This window comes from Symphalangus syndactylus, chromosome 10 (assembly GCF_028878055.3).
Source record: "Symphalangus syndactylus isolate Jambi chromosome 10, NHGRI_mSymSyn1-v2.1_pri, whole genome shotgun sequence".
NCBI lineage: Eukaryota > Metazoa > Chordata > Mammalia > Primates > Hylobatidae > Symphalangus > Symphalangus syndactylus.
In genome coordinates, this window is record NC_072432.2 from 6,597,684 (window position 1) to 6,619,450 (window position 21,767).

A 21,767-nucleotide genomic window follows, 5' to 3' on the forward strand; every position below is an offset into this window, starting at 1 on the left:
TTATATTAGCTGGGAAATATTATAAATGGAATTTGTTTATTTTAGTTTAGGGAAAAATACTTTGTACTCCCTTTGTCCTTAGCAGTCAAAATGACCTATTGTGTTGAAAGTACATTAACAAATGACCTTGTTTTGGTCTGGGCATGATTTTGGTTTCAGAAGCCCGGATTGGAGATGAACAACAAGGTCATTTTGTTTGAAATAAATATAGCTCTGGGTGGATGTTTTTGCTTCCTCAAGCAAAAATGCCAAGAGCACTGACATTTTTTCCCCTTAAATTTGGGTGGCAAGAGGTTCCATGTGTGTGTTTTTTGAGGCAACATTCTATGGTTTCCACTCTAAATAATGTGCTTAGAATCCTACCTCCTTCAGCAGCAAGCATTATGTAGCCAATTTCTTACATCATTGTTCGTTTCATTAATTAACATTTCTCCACTGTTAGCGCAATTACTGCCATCCCCGCATGCAGCGTCTCTTTTCATGATTAATAAGGAGTCATTACATTCCCCTTCCCGAAGCAGTCAATTAACACAGAATTCTTTCCATTAATTACCGAATCTACCTGGAGAGTAATCTTCTCTGAGAACCTGTGACACCAATTGCTTTAAAAAGTTCTCTTTAAATTTTATTCCAAAAACACAAGCAATTTAGCCAGCAATATTAATTTGCCTCAGAAGCATCTCCATGAATGAGAAACATCTTTTAATCTCATGCAAGAAAAGGCAGCCATCTGGCTGGTGGGGGTTTCGGGGAGCTGCTCTCCCTCTCTCCCTCCGCAAATGCAGGTCATTAAAGTAATGTGCTCATCTACATAAAACTCAAATGGAATATAAAAGGTTATATTTATACACAAACAATTTAGTCCTACAATTTAAACAGTCATTGGTTTTATGAAACATTTACTTCAGTCTATCAGATTTGCATAGCTTCATTTAAAAAAATATTGTGGTCATTTCTACAAGTCACGGTGTTTCTCCCAGAAAGCAAGGGAAGAGCTGGCCGCTGGATGCGCAAGCGTCTACCAGAGGGGCGAGGTCAGGTGTTCTGAAGGGTAGGATGAGACGGAGGCCACAGAGCACCTGTCACCGAGGACCTTCATTCCACAGCGTGTCTTCCTGGATCTCAGATGGTCAGAGGTCACAGAGCGCCTGTCACGAGGACCTTCATTCCACAGCGTGTCTGCCTGGATCTCAGATGGTCGGACGCCACACAATGCCTGTCACTGATGACCTTCATTCCACAGCGTGTCTGCCTGGATCTCAGATGGTCGGACGCCACACAGTGCCTGTCACCGAGGACCTTCATTCCACAGCGTGTCTGCCTAGATCTTGGACGGTCAGAGGTCACAGAGCGCCTGTCACGAGGGCCTTCATTCCACAGCGTGTCTGCCTGGATCTTGGACGGTCAGAGGTCACAGAGCGCCTGTCACCGAGGACCTTCATTCCACAGCGTGTCTGCCTGGATCTCAGATGGTCGGAGGCCACACAGTGCCTATCACCGAGGACCTTCATTCCACAGCGTGTCTGCCTGGATCTCGGATGGTGGCTCTTCAGAGTCAATCTTTTCCTTGATGTTCACTGATAAGTCAGAGAATGGCAACAAATCCTGGGAAAGGAGATTTTTTGTAACTGAGCTTTTCTTTCAGGGAACAACGGGCAGTGTTTTCTGTTCTGTTTTTTTTTTTTTTTTTTTTTTTTTAAATAGAGGCATGATTTTGCCATATTGCCCAGGTTGGTCTTGAACTCCTGGGCTCAAGCGATCCTCCCACTTCAGCCTCCTTAAGTGCTGGGATTACAAGCATGAGCCACTGCACCTGGTCTTTGTGTGTTTTTTTTTTTAGACAGGGTCTCTGTCACCCAGGCTGGAGTATGGTGGTGTAAGTGGTGCAGCCATAGCTTGCTGCAGCCTAATTATTTTGTATTTTTTCATAGAGGCAGAGTCTTGCTGTGTTGCCCAGGCTGGTCTTGAACTCCTGGGCTCAAGCCATCCACCGACCTTGGCCTCCCACAGTGCTGGGACCACAGGCATGAGTCACTGCGTCCAGCCAATGCCAACATTTTTGAGGAGCGGTTGAGGGATTTGGCTTGTTCCCTTGAATCTGAGACCAGAGGACAGACCAAAAGCTGGGAGGAAATTCAGCAGCATGGCCCTCCTCGGGACGTGAGATGCCCTCCTCAGATTTGGAGATGCCGGAAAACAAGGCCCAGGAAAGGACCCCGTGCAGGGTCCAGGGCTCCGGGTTCCATGGTCCCAGTGGGCCTGTGAATTCTCAGACTGTTAGTGCAGTCTTAAAATGTCTTATAAATTAAAGCAGGGAAAGGTATATTTCCACCATCTGTAACAAAGCACCTGCGTGAAATAAGCCACGAGTTAAAAAGTAAAATTGGGATTCCTGGAAGAGACGCCTCAATGTTAGAGGCCATCAGAGCACGGGCTTTGAATAAAGCTTCTGGAACATATGTGAGTGGCTGTGATGCTGCAGGACCGTCAGAAGACAAATAACTTCTCTCTCTGGTTCCCACCTAATAAGCTTTACAATAAAGAGGAAATCCACCTTCTCCTTGCCTGGCTACCAGAGATTAAACTTATTCTGCTAACACGATCAATAAAACCAAATGTCTTTCTGAATATGAGTTGGAGAATTTTCAGCATTCAGGATTGAATGGAAAAATGCCTCTCCTTTTGTTCAAACAGCTGATATTACTGCAATGTTGACAGAAAAAAAACCCATGTCTAGTTTTCAAAATAGATAATCCCTAAGTAAGTATATTTTTGTTTGTTTGTCAATCATTGAAATACCACAGATAAGTGGGGAAGGTCTTGGAAAAAGGCTGCCATTCTTTAGCCAGGAGATGCAACCTGCTCACTGAGTCCAGGCTGCAGCCTCCAGGCCACAATGGAAGGAAAGACAGGTCTCCGGTGGGTTGACACCTCAGGCTGTCCCTGCAAGTGCGCCGGCATCAGGCAGGGAACAGGACCGCCCTTGCCTGTTTTGGACGCTTTGGTTTGCTGCCATGACGTGGCCCTATGAGGAGATGTAACTCTCTAAAGTTACATGAAGCCTGTGGCAAAGTCCTCAGCTGCCACCTGGCCCGGCGTCTGCAGCTTTGCAGGGCTGGCTCTCAGGCCTGCTGCTGGGATCATCTGGGAGCTTTGAGGATCTCCAGAGGCCTGGCTCCCCCAAGGATTTTGGTGTGACTGGGGAGTCAATGCGGCCATCAGCTTTCTCGGTGCCGCCCACGTGATTCTCATGTGAGCCAGGGTTGAGGACTTCTGCAGCAAAGTGGCACATTTGGAGCCAACACAGTCAGGTACCAGTCAGGTTGTGATGCTGGTCAGTAGGGCCTCCCTTGACCCTTCTCTTGCTGCTGTGAGTGACTGTCTTCTCAGTGGTCCTCAAAGTGGGATGCCTGGGCCAGCCATGGAGCATCACCTGAGAACTTGATAGAAATGCAGATTCCTGGCTGCACCCTGGAGCTGCCGGCTCATGAACTCTGGGGTGGGGCCCGGCGGTGCAAGTTCTAAGGAGCCTCCAGGTGGCTCTGAGGCTGCTCAGTTCGAGAACCACCGTCTCTGTGTTGGTTCTGGGGTCACAGTAACTGTATCTACCTTTCATGGCATTGGAAGAGCACAGGAGACAGTTGAATCTCTGGCCGGTCTGGGGGTGACATTTCCCTTCCTCCACACCCTACCTCCAAACCCTGTCACACACCTTCTTCCTCCCACCTCTTGACAAGACAGGTAATAACCCTGAGGCGTCTCTGCATACAGGCCCCACCCCATTTCCAGGCCACTCAGACCTATTCTGGGGGCCTTTCTAGGTGAAAGAGAAGCCAAAAGCCTTTTAACTCAGTAACATGCCTGCTAGGAATTCACCCAGCATCTGCATTCTCAATGGAACGCCTGATGTATGGATGGGGCCAGTCTTGAAGAGGCTGTTTGTAATTGCAAAGCAGACAAAGCTCAGCTAAACAGAAACGGGAAATCACCTAAGTGCGTCTTAACAGGGAACTGGTTACATAAATGATGGTGCATTATTGACACCCTGGCTTGCCTGACCGTGGGTCCCACAGCTCCTGTGCCTCTGAGGCGGGCCTGGCTTGCTGGGATGCCCTCGGGGCCAGGAGGTTCACAGCTGCCCCACCTGCACCTTCTGCCGTGTGGACGCACCTGTGCGGTCTGAGAGAACTGCGGCGTCTCCTCCTGTTGCCTGTGTGGTCTGAGAGAACTGCGGTGGCCTCTCGTGCCTGTGCGGTCTGAGAGAACTATGGCGTCTCCTCCTGTTGCCTGTGCGGTCTGAGAGAACTGCGGTGGCCACTCTTGGGCCTCTTGGTTCTGGGGACAGAGGACACTTTTCACTTAGCCCGGGGACCTTTGGTTCTTTTTGTGAAGACAGCGGCCGTGAGATGACGCCTTGTGACTCAGGGACCTCAGCCCTGCGCCTCCGTCTCTGCGTCTCTGTATTGGGTTGGTGGCATCCACGCTGTCTGGGTCATTGCTGAGCATCCCAGGTCCCCACTCAGCCCGGCCTCGTGTTTTCTCTTGTCCCCCTGACTGGAGTTCCAGTTCTTACCTTGCAGATGCTGGGCTTGTCACCCTCTGCCGTCTCCATAGCATCTGGGCGGGGTTCCCCCAGGAACTGGGCTCTGGTCTCAGGAGCCGTGGCCGAAGTCGGCGGTGCTGGTGCAGGAGGGCAGAGCCGCGGAGGCAGCGGGGCTGCTGATTTTTTCATTATTACTTTTTATATCTGATAAGTGTTAATGAATTGATCACTGCTTCTTTCCTCACTAGAGGTGTTATAAAATGTCACTTAAGGCTGGGCGCGGTGGCTCACCCCTGTAATCCCAGCACTTTGGGAGGCTGAGGCGGGTGGATCACTTGAGGTCAGGAGTTTGAGACCAGCCTGGCCAACATGGCGAAACCCTGTCTCTACTAAAAATACAAGAATTAGCCGGAAGTGGTGGTGTACGCCTGTAATCCCAGCTACTCGGGAGGCTAAGGCAGAGAATCGCTTGAACCTGGGAGGCAGAGGCTGCAGTGAGCCAGGGTCATGCCATTGCACTCCAGCCTGGGTGACAAGAGCGAGACTTTGTCTTAATCTGTACAATCTATATTTTAAAAGGAGTAAAAATATTTTTAAACCAGACTGGGGGAACTTTGGGTTTGGTGTTTAAAAGCAGTTCTGTTAGGAAGGACCTACACTCTGAGATGAGAACAATGAACATCGCTCATTTGACCTCAGTGGAGTCAACAAATCATGGAGGAAGGTGTCAGAATTGTTCCCAGGCGGGCTGCGTGGCCAAGAGGAGGCCTGAGAAGCTGTTTTGAGGGAACATTGAGCAGCTGATCTCTAGGCGGTGGGGGGCGGGGAGACGGCACTCTGCACAGGCTAAAATTTAGGTTTAGAAATCAGCCAGTGCCGTATTCCCCAGAGAGCAGCTGTAATTTCTTATGGTTCATTTTCATGGAGAAAGTTTTAATCTGTTCATTTAAAGACCCATTGTGATCAATAATCAAGCTCAGGTACTTAAAATTAGAAACCATATCTGAAGGAACATTAGTTCCAGGAGATTTAGATTTTTTATATGCCACTCAACGTTTGATTCTTAGAGACAAAAGCTAAAAGCACCTCTGCGGTTTTCCCCATTCTTTCAGGACCCTGGGGTTTGGCTGTTAGTGAGAGCGTAGCCTGGCTCTATAGAGCTGGAAAAACAGGCCGCATCCACAGGCCTTCAGGATGGGACTGTTATGCCTGTGGCGTTCGACCCTCATCCCATGCAGGGGCAGGGTTTGGTCTCCAGGGCGCTCCTTAACCTTACCTTGTGGCTTTGCAGGTCAGTTCTCATTGAGCTGTAACCACCCACTTTCTGCAGTTCCATCCCATCTTCCCAGGGCTATGGTGGTGGTAGGATTTCAGGAATCGAGTTTACTGTGACTTTATTTGTTCTCTGATTTCCTGAAGACCAAATGGGTGATTTCTCTCGCCCGCCGGTGCCAGCCTCCTAGGGCTGCTGTGGGACAACCACAGTGGGGTGGCTTGAAACAGGGATGTTCCCCCAGTTCTGGAGGCCAGAGTCTGAAAAGGCATCTGCTGGGCAGTGCTTCCCCTGGGTGCATGTGGCTGGTGCCACCCCCCAGGGTCCCTGTCCTCCAAGAACCCACTGCCCCTGAGGTCACAGAGGATGCCAAGGACACCTGGGCGTGTCTGTCCCTGGCCCCAGCACTCAGGTGCAGGCAGCTGGGCCCTGTGCTGGGCTCTGTCCCTGCCTCCCATCCTCTCGCCTCCCTGCTTCCCCAGCCCCTTTGCATCAGCACGAGGCCCTGGGCGGACTGAGGTGCCTCAGGGACATGGGACGCTAGAGCGTCCTCTTACGGCCTGGACCCCCAGTGGGCCTGGCTGCATATCAGGCCATTTCCTCCGGGCTGGTCTTAGCCAACAGGCAGCACCCATGGGCTCTAAGTGGTCACGTAATCATCAAGTCAGTGGTGTTTGCCGAGCCCCTGAGATGTGAGGACACAGTTCTAAGTGCCACAGGGAGGGCCTGATTTGTCGGGGAAGACAAGATGGTCACAGGCCCTTGGCCCAGGAAGAGGGGCTTCTGAGCAGGGGCTTGGCTCACAGCTTTCTCTGCTGGGGCCCCCGGAGCCTGAGTGGTCGGTGCTGTCAGGGCACCGAGGCAGGCGGGGTGGGGGTTCTGCCCAGCAAACAGGCTCAGGGTTTCCTCTTGTGGTTCATTGTGGGTCCCCAGAGACCATGGTGGATTTCAGACGCAGTGAGGGGCCTGTGGCTGCCAGTACCCCCAGATCCTTCTGAATGGCAGAGAACATTAGGTGTGCATTGCGGAAGACACACAGGATGGAGACAAACGACTCATTCAGTGATCCCCAGAGCAACACTGAGGGAGCCTGAGAGGGAATCACAACCCCATCAGCACAGGGTGACCTGCCTCGGCCCTTAGGAATGGGGATGGCTGCACCATCACTGTCACCCACAGCATCACCCACACCCATGCCCGTGCCTACACCATCACCCACGCCCACACCCACACCATCACCCACACCATCACCCACACCCACACCATCACCCACACCCACACCATCACCCACACCATCACCCACACCCACACCATCACCCACACCCACACCATCACCCACACCCACACCATCACCCACACAATCACCCACACCATCACCCACATCACCCACATCCATGCCCATGCCTACACCGTCACCCACACACATACCATCACTCACATCCATGCCCACACCTACAGCCTCGCCCACACCCACACCATCACTCACATCCAAGCCATCACCCACACCATCACCCACACCCACACGCCCACACCACAGTCACGCACACCCACACCATCACCCACACGCCCACACCACACTGTCATCCACATCCACACCATCACCCACACCCATACCCACACCTATGCCATCACCCACATCCACACCCATGCCCACGCCTACACCATCACCCATACCCACATCCACACCCACACCATCACCCACACCCATTCCTACACCTACACCGTCACCCACAGCAACACCCACACCCATGCCCATGCCTACACCATCACCTATGCCCACACCTACAGCTTGGCCCACACCCACACACCCACACCACATTGTCACCTACACCCACATCCACACCCTTTCCCAACTCGAGTGCTCTCCCGTGCCCTGGTGCACTGATCGACTGTGGCTGCAGGAGGCGGCCAGAAGCCCACACAGAGGACAGAGGGGACATCAGATGATGTGTAAGGAAATGTGAAAAAAGTTTTCTCCACAATGTTTTTACAGCTCATTCTAAGCCACTGTAAAAATTTCAAGATTTCTATCACACACTTTCATATTTTGCTGTAAACTGATTTTACCACTGACATTGTGAAGTGAAATCTATTATTATTCATGGAATTCCATACCCAGAAGAAGGTCTGCTGTCACCCAAGAATATTACTACAGGTATTATTGATCCTAAAGGTGATGCCTGTGCATTACTTTTGATCTGTAGGTGGGAAGTAATGTAGCTGTGTGGTTTGTTTAGATCTTTTGATACAAAAGATCATTTTTCATTGATATCAAAGGGAAACTGCAAAGAGAATGACCTATTTGGCAGACACACTTTCTGTACCTTAATGATATATACAATTCTATCCATTTATTCTCATTTTAATACATGAAAGTGGCACGAAGTCGGAGATCAAAAGCCAGCCAGACATTTATCTCATGGCTGCTCGAATAGAACTGCATCTATTCCTAGAGAAATTTCTAAACGACGAAGCAAATATGACCACAGGTTCCCGGCCTCGTGTGGGATGAGACTCGTGCTGTCTAGGAGAGAAAATCCGTAGGTTTCACTGGTTTTAGCACATCCCTAAAACGTACGAGCAGCACACATACCTTTGGAGCCCTGGCCAAAGTTAGTGGCTGAGCAGAGGACACGTGCTTCACCTCCATAAAGTTGTCTGCGTGGCACATCAGAAGCCTGCAGTCCTTTCAACTTCCAGTTCCCAGGGCATCATCAATCACATCGCAGCGATTCCTATTTCATGTCGTGGCCATTCTGACAAAAGAGCAGGTTTCCTTCGTTCATGAGCGCAGTGAGCAGTTCCTGGATGCTGACCGTGTGGAGCACTTTGTACTTCGTGGGGGTGTAAAGAAGCCTGGCAGGCAGGCCTCAGGCAGATGGAAAGGCGGGGACGGTTGGAAGCAGCCCCCTCCTGCGCTGGGGCCTCCCCATGGTGTAGACGTCTCCTCGGGACGAGTCTCAGTGGAGCCATCATAGCCAAGTCAGCCGGCGCTTGAAGGCTGCTGCAGCTAGCACCAGGGCAACGCAGAGGCTACACTCACCAGCCTGTGCCAGGGAGGCTCCGGGCACTGTCCCTGACAGCCCACCAAGGTGTTGCCAATGGCGCTGTGAGGGGTTCAAAGCCCTTGTCCCCTCCTGCTGTGGCTCAGCCTCCCATGGCTCCCTCCCTCCCTCCTATCCATCCATCATCTATCTTCTATCATCTATCGGATCAGTCATCTAATCTATAATCTATCATCTATCTAATCCATCATCATCTAATTTTCATCTATCATCTGTCATTATCATCACCTACCTATCATCTATCATCTATTATCTATTTTCTATCATCTATCAACTGTCATCTAATCTATAATCTATGTATCATCTATCTGTCATCTCTATCCATCTGTCTATCTGTCATCTATCGATCTATGTATGCCTGCTATGTGCTGTATCATCTATCTGTCATCTCTATCTATCTGTCTGTCATCTATCAATCTATGTATACCTGCTATGTTCCCGCACCCACCATGCCAGACACTGAATGAATGATGTGGAATGAGACAAGGTCCCCACCTGCCAGAAGCTTAGAGTTTGGTGGGAAGGATGGATTCTAAGGAGGGTGAGGGCCTCCTGGGTTCAGACAGTGGACTCCCAGCAGCCTCAAATATGTTATTTCTGGACAAGACTGTGGTATGCTGCCAACAATCAGCTCTCGAAAGAAAGCAAGCAGCATGTGTGTGTAGCTTTCCAATTTCCATGGCGTAAGCAGCATCACTGTGGCCGATTTCAGTGTGAGGTCACTGAGCAGGTTTGGGCAGCGATGAAGGGGTTTGGAAAACAGCAGGATTTTGTGGTATTTCCACCACACAGATACAAGAGGTGTAAATAATTTCAAGAGCACAAATAACAGTAAAATAATTTGGAGTGGTGAGTTTTGAGTACCTATTACCTTTGTTTTACTATAATTTATTTAGTTCTAAGTTTATGTAATTTAGTTTTTAATAATGACTTATTTGACAACCAACTTTCAAAACTGCCTGCACATCTCATCATGGCCCTCAGGACGACGATGCTGGCTCCTGTGCGTCCTGCGCCGGGCACGGTGCCTCGTGTGAGGTCATTTCCACAGCCACGTGTGTCCTCCTGCCGCTTCACGGACGGCGACTTCCACCTCCGCATCCTCAGACTCCACTCTCCACAGAGCCCTGACTGTCATTAACTCCCTGACTTAGAATATTTCATCCGTATTTGTGTATGAAGGGTCCTTTATGTTGAATGTTATTTAAGCCCTAGGTTTAATTTTTGCTTTTGTACAGGATAGAAAACAGATGAACACATACGTTATCAGATGGTCTCTCTGTAAAAATAATGCATGGTCCAGATGCTTATGGTCTGGAATCATTAGCGTAACATACGCTTCCACTCAAACGGCAAGTGCGGCGCAATTCTGAAACAGCTCCTGCCTTAGCACCGACATCCTGGTCTATGCTCAGGTCTGATTTTGGCAGATACACAAGTACCTTCTTGACAAAGCCTGTGTCCCCATGCCACTGCTTGTGCCTGGCCCAGGGCAGAGGCTCCGAGTGGTGGCACCGCTTCTGTCGTCGTCGGGACCACTGTTGCCCCCCCTCCCCCCCCCGGCTAAACCAACAAGGGCTGTTGACCGAGGGCCCCCCAGGACCACTGAGGGCCACTGAGTGCACCCCGCCATGGCAGGCACCCTGCAGCCGAGCGGCCCTGAGTCCACCCCACCATGGCAGGCACCCTGCAGCCGAGCGGCCCTGAGTGCACCCCACCATGGCAGGCACCCTGCAGCCAAGGGGCCCTGAGTGCACCCCACCGTGGCAGGCACCCTGCAGCCGAGCGGCCCTGAGTGCACCCCACCATGGCAGGCACCCTGCAGCCGAGCGGCCCTGAGTGCACCCCACCATGGCAGGCACCCTGCAGCCAAGGGGCCCTGAGTGCACCCCACCATGGCAGGCACCCTGCAGCCAAGGGGCCCTGAGTCCACCCCACCATGGCAGGCACCCTGCAGCCAAGGGGCCCTGAGTGCACCCCACCGTGGCAGGCACCCTGCAGCCAAGCGGCACCGGTGAGCCCTTGGAGGTCAGAACTCAGACGCAGAAGCAGACAGTACCTGGAACTGAGCCCCTGCAGGCTCCATGCAGGGAACAGTGTGGCGGCAGGACCCGAGGAGGGAAAGGCTTTGGGGAAGAGGGAGGGAGGCAGAAGGAGCAGCTCAGGGAGCTCATCAGTGAGGGAGGGTGAGTGGAGCAGAGATGAAGAGATGAGATATGCACAGCCAGGGAGGAGGATGAGATCGAGAGGGAGAGACAGAGAGAAAGAGACAGAAACAGACAAGGACAGAGATAAAAAGACAGAGACAGAGACGGGCACACACACAGAAAGACAGAGACAGAGACGGGCACACACACAGAAAGACAGAGACGGGCACACACACAGAAAGACAGACAGAGACGGGCACACACACAGAAAGACAGAGACAGACAAGGACAGAGATAAAAAGACAGAGACAGAGACGGAGAGAGATACAGAGAGACAGAAGGAGAGACATAGAGACAGACGCAGAGACAGAGAGAGGCCGAGAGCGAGAGAAGGAGGGACAAGAGATGACGGGGACGAGGGGAAGCCAAGTCTAAGACAGGAGAGAACCAGTGACAGAACCAGAAGGTGGGCTGGGCTTCGAGGGGCCTGGGCCAGCGGCTGGGGGCATTTCAAGCCTTGCCTGCGCCCCCACACCTGGGCACCGCCCTGTCCACTGCACCCCTGTCCTGTCACCAGACCCGGGGGTGAAGCACTTGTGAATGGAGAGGGAGGACGCAACTCTGTTCTAACCTGGCGGGCGCTTAGGATTAATTCCTGGACAAATTCAGGAGTTCTCACTCCAGCCGCCCAGAACCACGGGTGTGACAATTTCCACAAACTTGTATTCTCTTTTCAAAAGGAGTCTAGAATCGCCCCCAAATCCCGGACACTGAAAGCCCCTGGCCAGGAAGCAGTGTGGACCTTTGTTTTTCAAGGAGATTTTGTTACAGAGAGAAAACCCTGCCCCTTGAGTGGCCACTGAGTGCCTGGACCTGCCATAGTTGTGTGGGTTTGCACCTGTGCCCGGACCTGCCAGCATCGCGTGGCTTTGCACCTGTGTCCAGTGTCTCATGGGTTTGCGCCTGTGCCCGGACCTGCCAGCGTCGCATGGGTTTGCACCTGTGTCTGGCGTCCTGTGGGTTTGCACCTGTGCCCAGACTTGCCGGCATCGCGTGGGTTTGCACCTGTGTCCAGCGTCATGTAGGTCTGCACCTGTGCCCGGACCTGCCGGTGTCGCATAGGTTTGCACCTATGTCCAGCGTCGTGTAGGTCTGCATCTGTGCCCGGACCTGCCGGTGTCACGTAGGTTTGCACCTGTGTCCGGCATCGTGTAGGTTTGTACCTGTGCCCGGACCTGCTGGCGTCGCATGGGTTTGCACCTGTGTCCAGCGTCGTGTAGGTCTGCACCTGTGCCCGGACCTGCCAGTGTCGCGTAGGTTTGCACCTGTGTCCAGCGTCGTGTAGGTCTGCACCTGTGCCCAGACCTGCCGGTGTCGTGTAGGTTTGCACCCGTGTCCAGCGTCGTGTAGGTCTGCACCTGTGCCCAGACCTGCCGGTGTCGCGTAGGTTTGCACCTGTGTCCAGCGTCGTGTAGGTCTGCACCTGTGCCCAGACCTGTTGGTGTCGTGTAGGTTTGCACCTGTGCCCAGACCTGCCGGTGTCGTGTAGGTTTGCACCTGTGTCCAGCATCGTGTTGGTTTGCACCTGTGCCCGAACCTGCTGGCGTCGCATGGGTTTGCACCTGTGTCTAGCGTCGTGTAGGTTTGCACCTGTGCCCGGACCTGCCAGCGTCGCGTGGGTTTGCCCCTGTGCCCGGACCTGCTGGCGTCATGTAGGTTTGCACCTGTACCCAGCGTTGCATGGGTTTGCACCTGTGCCTGCACCTGCCGGCGTCGCATGGGTTTGCACCTGTGTCCAGCATTGCGTGGGTTTGCACCTGTGTCCAGTGTCACGTGGTTTGCACCTGTGTTTAGTCCACCATCTGTGGATGTTGAAGATCCCAGGGACGGCCAAGTTTCAATTCTGTAGGTGCTAATTTACGTCATTTTTCCGGGGCACCAGAGAGCAAATTTAGAAACCCAATGCTATCTTAGGGTACCAAGAGAATTTCAGTTGAGGTGAAAATTACTGCTTTTTCCTTATCATGAATAGATGAAAATATTACAAAGGAGGAATACATTTTCTTCTGAAAAATGAGCTATTTGTCAACAATGGCCTGTTCCCTTTGATGTAGAAACCACGGCTTTGGTCCGCTGTCATTAGGCTGACCCTGCGGTTCCCCAGCCAGGAGCGCCCAGAGCCGGGAAGGAAAGGGCACCATTTTCCCCAGCTCTCCCATGATTTCCACGAGAAGGTGGAACCACTGTTGTCGGGGCTGGGGTTTCATCTGCCTGGAGCCCAGAAGCCGGTCTGTGTAGATCCCAGGGAGCAGAGCTGTAGGGGCTGCAGGGGTGGAGGCAGGTGCGGCAGGGGTCTCCCCTTTTCTCCTGGGCTCTGTGTCCCCTGACGTCACCCCCCTGACCTCCAGCCCTGTGAATTTTGTGGACGGGCCAGGGCCCAGCGCTCGGGATTAGGGTGGGTAAACAGTTGTCCTATTATCTGTTGGGCACATGGCAGGTGCCCATCCTGTGCAGGCACTGCCTGCCCCATGGGCGTCCGTCTGTGCCAGAACCCCGGGGTGGCTGCGTTTTGAAGAGGATTTTATGGGGCCTGGCTGGGCCCACCCTCTGCCTTCTCTCCCCAGATCCTGCTGTGGTTGTAGGGAGCCCAGGACCCCATGGGCACAAAAGCTTCCACTCAAGCATCAGAAGTGATGCGCTGGGGTCCTCCTCAGGCCTTGGGCTTCCTGGCCCTCCCCACTCATCCTCCTTCCTGCACATCCTGGGGACCAACCTTTGCATCTCCTGCCTGGCTCCACCACAAAACGTCCTTACAGAGGGTCTCAGGGCCACAGCCTCGTTGGGAGTTGGGGGTGGCGCCCGGAGACCACATTTGCACCGAATGCACTGTTTTCACTCCAGCTGCAGATGACAGAGGAACAGGACGACCAGAGTGTCCAAGGGTGTTCTGGGTCACTCAACCCAGACTTCCTGTGACCACGTTGTTGTTAGTTTTTTTTTATCAGGCTTGCAGGGAGTTCATGGCTCTTTTAGGGAAACTCATGCTGTCCCCACACCTGTGACCCCTGTTTTCCAAACCAAAGTTACAGAAATGTGCTGCATTGGGGATGGTGCTCTCGGGGCATCAGGCCAATGTTGGGGAGGTCTCAGGGCATCAAGCCAATGTGGGGAAGGTCTCAGGTCTCAGACCAATGTGGGGGAGGTCTCGGGGCCTCAGATCAACATCGGGGAGGTCTCAGGGTCTCAGACCAATGTGCAGGAGGTCTCAGGGCCTCAGACCCATGTTGGGGAGGTCTCAGGGCCTCAGACCAACGTTGGGGAGGACTCAGGGCATCAGACCCACACTGGGGAGACCTCGGGGCATCAGGGCAACGTGGGAGAGGCCTCAGGGCATCAGACCAATGTGGGGGAGATCTCGGGGCCTCAGGCCAATGTGGGGGAGGCCTCAGGCCATCAGACCAATGTGGGGGAGATCTCGGGGCCTCAGACCAACGTGGGGGAGATCTTGGGGCCTCAGACCCATGTTGGGGAGGTCTCAGGGCATCAGACCATGGCCAGAGAGGTCTCAGGGCATGAGTCTGAGGTCAGGGGAGGTCTTAGGGGGTCAGATCGAGGACAGGGAGGTCTCGGGGCATTAGACCGAGGTTGGGGGAGGTCTCAGGGCATCAGACTAACCTGGGGGAGGTCTTGGGGCATCAGACTGAGGTTGGGGGAGGTCTCAGGGCATCAGACCGAGGTCAAGGAGGTCTCGGAGCATCAGACTGAGGTTGGGGGAGGTCTCGGGGCATCAGGCCGAGGTTGGGGGAGGTCTTGGGCAGAGCAGCTTGGGAGCTCAGGGCATGGCAGTGACTGGAGGTGCTGGGAGGGAGGCGGGTGCCCATTCTGCACCTTCCTGCTCCTCTGCACAGAGCTCAGCCGAGGCACCTCACCCCGAGACCTCCACGCGGAGGCTTTGAAAACTCCTTCCAAGAAGAAAATATCTCAGGGGGGGATGGGGCAGAGGTGTTCCACCCAGCTGACCTCAAGGCCTGCGGCTGTCCCTGGATGTTAGTCAGGTTTTGGTGGAAAGCCCAGTGGGGAGGGAGGCCCTGGCTTCTAGTTAGCCTATGGCCACCCCGACTGGCCGGCAGCCTCAGGCCAGGCTGTGTTTGCCCCATGCAGCGGCAGCCTGGGGTGGCAGGGCCTTGATCCCTCGGGGACCCGGGGCACCTCGGCCTCAGGGTGTGGGACTGAACACGCGGAACAGCTGTGGAGTTCCACGGCTCAGGCACAGGGCCCTGACCGCATGTGCCCAGCATCTCTGACCTCACCAGAAGTGGGACGCAGGGAGCCTGGGGCTTGGCACTCCCCACCGGCCGCAGCCAATGTCCACGAGAGGAAGCCGTGGGCCTCACCTGGCGATCTTGTCCGTGCAGGACATGGTGACCAGCTGCTCCCCCAGCAGGACGCCGTCCCAGGTCTGCACTGCGCTGGGGCCACGCACAGGGACCGTCCCTTCCCCGGACTCGATCTTGGTGCGCAGGTGGCCACGGAACTTCCTGACGAGGTGTTTGCTGCTGTGCACTAGGAGATAAGAGGGTGGGGAGGGGTGAGAAGAGGGAAGCTGCCTTGGTTTTGGGAGGTGGGAGAAGAGGAAGGACTGCAACAGAGGTCAAAGGGCCCCTCACCATGGCTGGGCATTTGGCAGGAGGAAGGGGCTTCAGAAGTAAGCGCTGTGTAGGGGTGGGCTCCAGAGCCACACCATCCCGCCTGGGCTGGGCCAACTTCCCAGTCAAGGGTCAGGGGGTAAAAACCCCAGGCTTCATGGGCCAGACTCTTTTCACCAACACCTGCCTCTGCTGTGTGAGTGCAGCCACAGCCTGGACCGTGCTCAGGCCAGCAAGGGGCCACTGCGTCCTCAATGCTTCATTTATGGATGCAGACTTGAACACACAGTTGCACGTATCGCTTTCAGGTATTGTCAAATACCATTTTTCTCACTTTTCAGCCATTAAAAATGTAAATGTTTATGCTTAGCTGGAGGGCTGTGCAGAAATAGGTGGTGAGTGGGACTCAGCTCTTACCCTGGTCCAGGTGTCAATCCCGGCTTCATGGTAAGCTGGCTATGTAACCTTGGGAAAGTGTCTCAAAGTCACTGGGACCTGGTTACTTCCTCTAACGACAGGGGTAATAGCAGTGCTTGCCACCCAGGCTGTGAGGAGTCGGCGAGGTGGCTCCTGTGAAGGTGCTGGGGTTGCCTGGGCACCTCCGCTCTTGCTGTGTCCCCTAATTACCGAGGGTCTCCATAGGCAGGAGCTCCACGAGGCCCAGAAGTGACGGAGCCTCTGGTGGGTCTCTGTGGGTCCCTCAGGTGTTCTGTGTTCTCCTTTCCAGGGTCCCCTTGACACCCCCCGCCCCCCATACCACATTCCCCACAATTACTTGGAGGACTAGCATGAGCAAGAGGAAGCTTAAATTTATGTTTTTCTTTCTTTGGAAAAATTTTATATGTTTTTGTTTTGTTTTGAGATGGAGCCATCTGCTTGGCTGAGGTTGGGGGAGGTCTTGGGGCATCAGACTGAGGTTGGGGGAGGTCTCGGGGCATCAGGCCAAGGTAGGGGGAAGTCTGGAGTGCAGTGGTGCAATCTCGGCTCACTGCAACCTCCACCACCCAGATTCAAGAGATTCTCCCGCCTCAGCCTCCTGAGTAGCTGGGATTACAGGCGCACGCCACCACACCCAGCTAATTTTTGTATTTTCAGTAGAGATGGGGTTTTGCCATGTTGGCCAGGCTGGTCTTGAACTCCTGACCTCAGGTGATCCACCCACCTCAGCCTCCCAGAGTGCTGGGATTACAGGCCTGAGCCACTGCACCCAGCCAAAATCTTGTACGTTAAATCTGGATTATATTGTGATGTGGAAGTGGCCCACTGCTTTGCATTTGAATTATATATAAAATAGTATAGTGGTTCTATCATTTACATACATGTGATAACATAAGTGAATATTAAATGCTTTCTTTAGAAAGTTCCTATTGAAGTTTTAGAAGCTGTGGAAATGGAATTTCCCCCTCACTTTCCCCCACTGACAGTGCTTGATATGGCTGGGATCTGTGTCCCCACTGAAATCCATGTTGACATGTAATCCCCAGTGTCGGAGGTGGAATTTGGTGGGAGATGACTGGATCATGGGGCGGATTTCCCATGCCCAGTTTACTACCGTCCCCTTGGTGCTGTCCTCGTGGCAGTGAATTGTTCTCATCGGATCTGGTTATTTAAAAGCGTGTGGCATCTCCCCCGCCCTCTCACTCCTGCTCTGGCCATGTCACCTTCTGCCATGATTGTGAGCTTCCTGAGGCCTCCCCAGAAGCCAAGCAGATGCCAGTATCATGCATCCTGTACAGCCTGTGGAACCTTGAGCCAATTAAACCTCGTTTCTTTATAAATTACCCAGTCTCAGATGTTTCTCTAGAGCAATGCGAGAATGGACTAATACAGTGCTGAATGGTAACTAATGCTTGGGTTTATATAGGAACTTTCTCCTAAAGATCGCAAGTAATTTCCAGTGTATTTTCTAATTGTCTCTGAGAACTGACATTCTTTCACTATACATTCGTAGTACCTAAGGCGATGCTTTGGGAAGAAAGATCGCTGCATTCTTTGGAGAAAAAACCCTTTGAGAGGCTTCAGGTGGCTTTTCACTTTGTAACCAACTAGTTACTCGATGAGATAAAATTTGGACCAGTCTTTGAGTCATTCATGGAAAAAAGAGCCAAGGAGAGGTATTGAGCCTGGGCAGGCACAGCAAATAAAGGCCCAGCCCTTCCCCAGATAAAGCACAGATCTTTTCTTTGCAGCTTTAATGGTGATGGTGATGATAATGGTGGTGGTGATGGTGATAATGGAGGTGATGGGGAAGATGATGGTGATGATGGTGGTGGTGGAGATGGTGATATGATGGTGTGATGATGGTGAAAATAATGATGGCAATGGTGATGATGATGGTGATGGTGGTGATGGTGGTGGTGGTGGTGATGATGGTGGTGGTGATGGTGGTGGTGGTGGTGGTGATGATGATAGTGATGGTGATGATGATGGTGGTGATGGTGGTGGTGGTGATGGTGGTGATGGTGATGGTGATGATGGTGGTGATGGTGGTGGTGATGGTGGTGGTGATGGTGGTGATGGTGCTGGTGGTGGTGATGATGGTGATGATGGTGGTGGTGGTGATGGTGGTGATGGTGATGGTGATGATGGTGATGATGGTGATGGTGGTGGTGATGACGGTGGTGATGATGGTGATGGTGATGATGGTGGTGATGGTGGTGGTGGTGATGATGGTGTGATGATGGTGAAAATAATGATGGCAATGGTGATGATGATGGTGATGATGGTGGTGATGGTGGTGGTGATGATGGTGATGGTGGTGGTGGTGATGGTGGTGGTGATGGTGATGGTGGTGATGGTGATGGTGGTGATGGTGGTGATGGTGGTGATGGTGGTGGTGATGATGGTGGTGGTGATGATGATGGTGGTGATGATGGTGGTGATGGTGGTGATGTGGTGATGGTGGTGATGATGGTGATGGTGATGATGATGGTGATGGTGGTGGTGGTGGTGGTGGTGATGATGGTGATGGTGATGATGGTGGTGGTGGTGATGGTGGTGGTGATGGTGGTGATGGTGGTGATGATGGTGATGGTGGTGGTGGTGGTGATGGTGGTGATGGTGGTGTGGTGGTGGTGGTGGTGATGATGGTGATGGTGATGATGGTGATGGTGATGATAGTGGTGATGATGGTGGTGATGGTGGTGGTGGTGGTGGTGGTGATGATAAATTGAACATAAAATAGTTCGTATGACTCAAAACACTTGGTTTAAACTGACTTTTTGCAGGTGGGGTCTTTATGAACATCAACTTTCTGTGGAAGGCAACATTGAAAGCATGGAGGAGCCATCACACCTAACAGTTTCCACAACATTACCACAATATTAGGGACTTTACTCTTCCATTTGGGGGATATTTTCTCAGGGAATGTGGTTGTTGCTGTCCCTCCATTTCTGTTAATTATAGTATTCTTATATTCTCCCAACATTTCAAATATTGTGGTATTTTTCGAGATCTTGAAAGTTGCCTATTATATTGTAAGGCCTTTCTAAATTTTTACCAGTTGCTACTGCACAACTAACTTTCCATGAAGTACACTTGATAGCCTGTTAACGCCATGACAACAGGGAGGCCTGGCTTTAATTAACAACTAGTTCCTAGGAGTTAACCCAAAGCTTTCAAGTTAGGCTAATTTTGCCTGAGGAGCCAGGTGCATGAGATGCTGCTGAGTGTTTATTTTTGGAGGTGTTCAGTCTTGGGCTGCCTTCTCCACAGGCTCTCTGATGAGTTTGAGCAGCCCCAGGGTGGCTTGAATGTCGGTGATCCTGCAGAGCCCATTTCCTCTGGCTCTTTCCTGGCTAATTGTGAGAGGTAGGAAGGAGTTGAAGATGCCACTTAAGGCTGAAAAAAATGCCAATCCAACCAGCAATTGCAGGGAGCTGGCCCTAAATGATCTATAGTGGATTTAGAGTGTGCCTGAGACAGTGAAAGCGTAGGACCTCAAACTCCTGACTGCTTTGTCTACATAGATGCTCCCAAATCCATCCAAACATTCTGGTCCAATTCTGACAGTCCAAGTCATCAGACTCTTCATTACAGTGCCTATTAACCTATATAAAACCCTAGATAAAACCCTTGTCTTTTGAGGTCAATATCAAGGTAAATAAGGATAGTTTTTAGATCCTCATTTCTTTTTTTTTTAAATTTTATTATTATACTTTAAGTTTTAGGGTACATGTGCACAACCTGCAGGTTTGTTACCTATGTATACATGTGCCATGTTGGTGTGCTGCACACAGTAACTCGTCATTTAGCATTAGGTATATCTCCTAATGCTGTCCCTCCCCCCTCCCCCCACCCCACAACAGTCCCTGGTGTGTGATGTTCCCCTTCCTGTGTCCATGTGTTCTCATTGTTCAATTCCCACCTATGAGTGAGAACATGCGGTGTTTGGTTTTTTGTCCTTGTGATAGTTTGCTGAGAATGATGGTTTCCAGTTTCATCCATGTCCCTACAAAGGACGTGAACTCATCATTTTTTATGGCTGCATAGTATTCCATGGTGTATATGTGCCACATTTTCTTAATCCAGTCTATCGTTGTTGGACATTTGGGTTGGTTCCAAGTCTTTGCTATTGTGAATAGTGCTGCAATAAACATATGTGTGCATGTGTCTTTATAGCAGCATGATTTATAGTCCTTTGGGTATATACCCAGTAATGGGATGGCTGGGTCAAATGGTATTTCTAGTTCTAGATCCCTGAGGAATCGCCACACTGACTTCCACAATGGTTGAACAGTTTACAGTCCCACCAGCAGTGTAAAAGTGTTCCTATTTCTCCACATCCTCTCCAGCACCTGTGGTTTCCTGAGTTTTTAATGATCGCCATTCTAACTGGTGTGAGATGGTATCTCATTGTGGTTTTGATTTGCATTTCTCTGATGGCCAGTGATGATGAGCATTTTTTCATGTGTCTTTTGGCTGCATAAATGTCTTATTTTGAGAAGTGTTTGTTCATATCCTTCACCTACTTTTTGATGGGGTTGTTTTTTTCCTGTAAATCTGTTTGAGTTCATTGTAGATTCTGGATATTAGCCCTTTGTCAGATGAGTAGATTGCAAAAGTTTTCTCCCATTCTGTAGATTGCCTGTTCACTCTGATGGTAGTTTCTTTTGCTGTACAGAAGCTCTTTAGTTTAATTAGATCCCATTTGTCAATTTTGACTTTTGTTGCCATTGCTTTTGGTGTTTTAGACATGAAGTCCTTGCCCATGCCTATGTCCTGAATGGTATTTACTAGGTTTTCTTCTAGGGTTTTTATGGTTTTAGGTCTAACGTGTAAGTCTTTAATCCATCTTGAATTAATTTTTGTGTAAGGTGTAAGGAAAGGATCCAGTTTCAGCTTTTTACATATAGCTAGCCAGTTTTCCCAGCACCATTAAATAGGGAATCCTTTCCCCATTGCTGGTTTTTGTCAGGTTTGTCAAAGATGAGATAATTGTATATATGTGGCATTATTTCTGAGGGCTCTGTTCTGTTCCATTGGTCTATATCTCTGTTTTGGTACCAGTACCATGCTGTTTTGGTTACTGTAGCCTTGTAGTATAGTTTGAAGTCAGGTAGCGTGATGCCTCCAGCTTTGTTCTTTTGTCTTAGGATTGACTTGGCGATGTGGGCTCTTTTTTGGTTCCATATGAACTTTAGTTTTTTCTAATTCTGTGAAGAAAGTCATTGGTAGCTTGATCAGGATGGCATTGAATCTATAAATTACCTTGGGCAGTATGGCCATTTTCACAATATTGATTCTTCCAACCCATGAGCATGGAATGTTCTTCCATTTGTTTGTATCCTCTTTTATTTCATTGAGCAGTGGTTTGTAGTTCTCCTTGAAGAGGTCCTTCACATCCTTTATAAGTTGGATTCCTAGGTATTTTATTCTCTTTGAAGCAATTGTGAATGGGAGTTCACTTATGATTTGGCTCTCTGTCTGTTATTGGTGTAGAAGAATGCTTGTGATTTTTGCACATTGATTTTGTATCCTGAGGCTTTGCTGTAGTTGCTTATCAGCTTGAGGAGATTTTGGGCTGAGACAATGGGATTTTCTAAATATGCAATCATGTCATCTGCAAACAGGGACAATTTGACTTCCTCTTTT

At 51.2% G+C, this 21,767-nt stretch overlaps 1 protein-coding gene and 1 long non-coding RNA gene across 5 annotated transcripts in view; both read right to left on the reverse strand.

Moving 5' to 3' along the window:
* ADARB2 (adenosine deaminase RNA specific B2 (inactive)) overlaps window positions 1-21,767 on the reverse strand; it is a 531,551-nt gene that overhangs the window by 19,418 nt on the left and 490,366 nt on the right. For 3 of the 4 annotated variants that reach the window (XM_055296338.2, XM_055296339.2, XM_063609981.1), the window contains exon 7: window positions 15,423-15,591. In XM_055296338.2, coding sequence (XP_055152313.2) covers window positions 15,423-15,591 — 169 coding nt within the window. Of the gene's footprint in view, window positions 1-8,152; window positions 8,827-15,422; window positions 15,592-21,767 lie in introns of those variants that run through there. The other variant, XM_063609980.1, reaches the window with a different exon arrangement.
* LOC134731494 (uncharacterized) lies at window positions 685-7,034 on the reverse strand. The gene is made up of 2 exons (XR_010113792.1): window positions 5,820-7,034; window positions 685-1,605 (listed from the first exon to the last, which is right to left on the reverse strand). It is a non-coding gene; the product is annotated as an uncharacterized lncRNA (long non-coding RNA).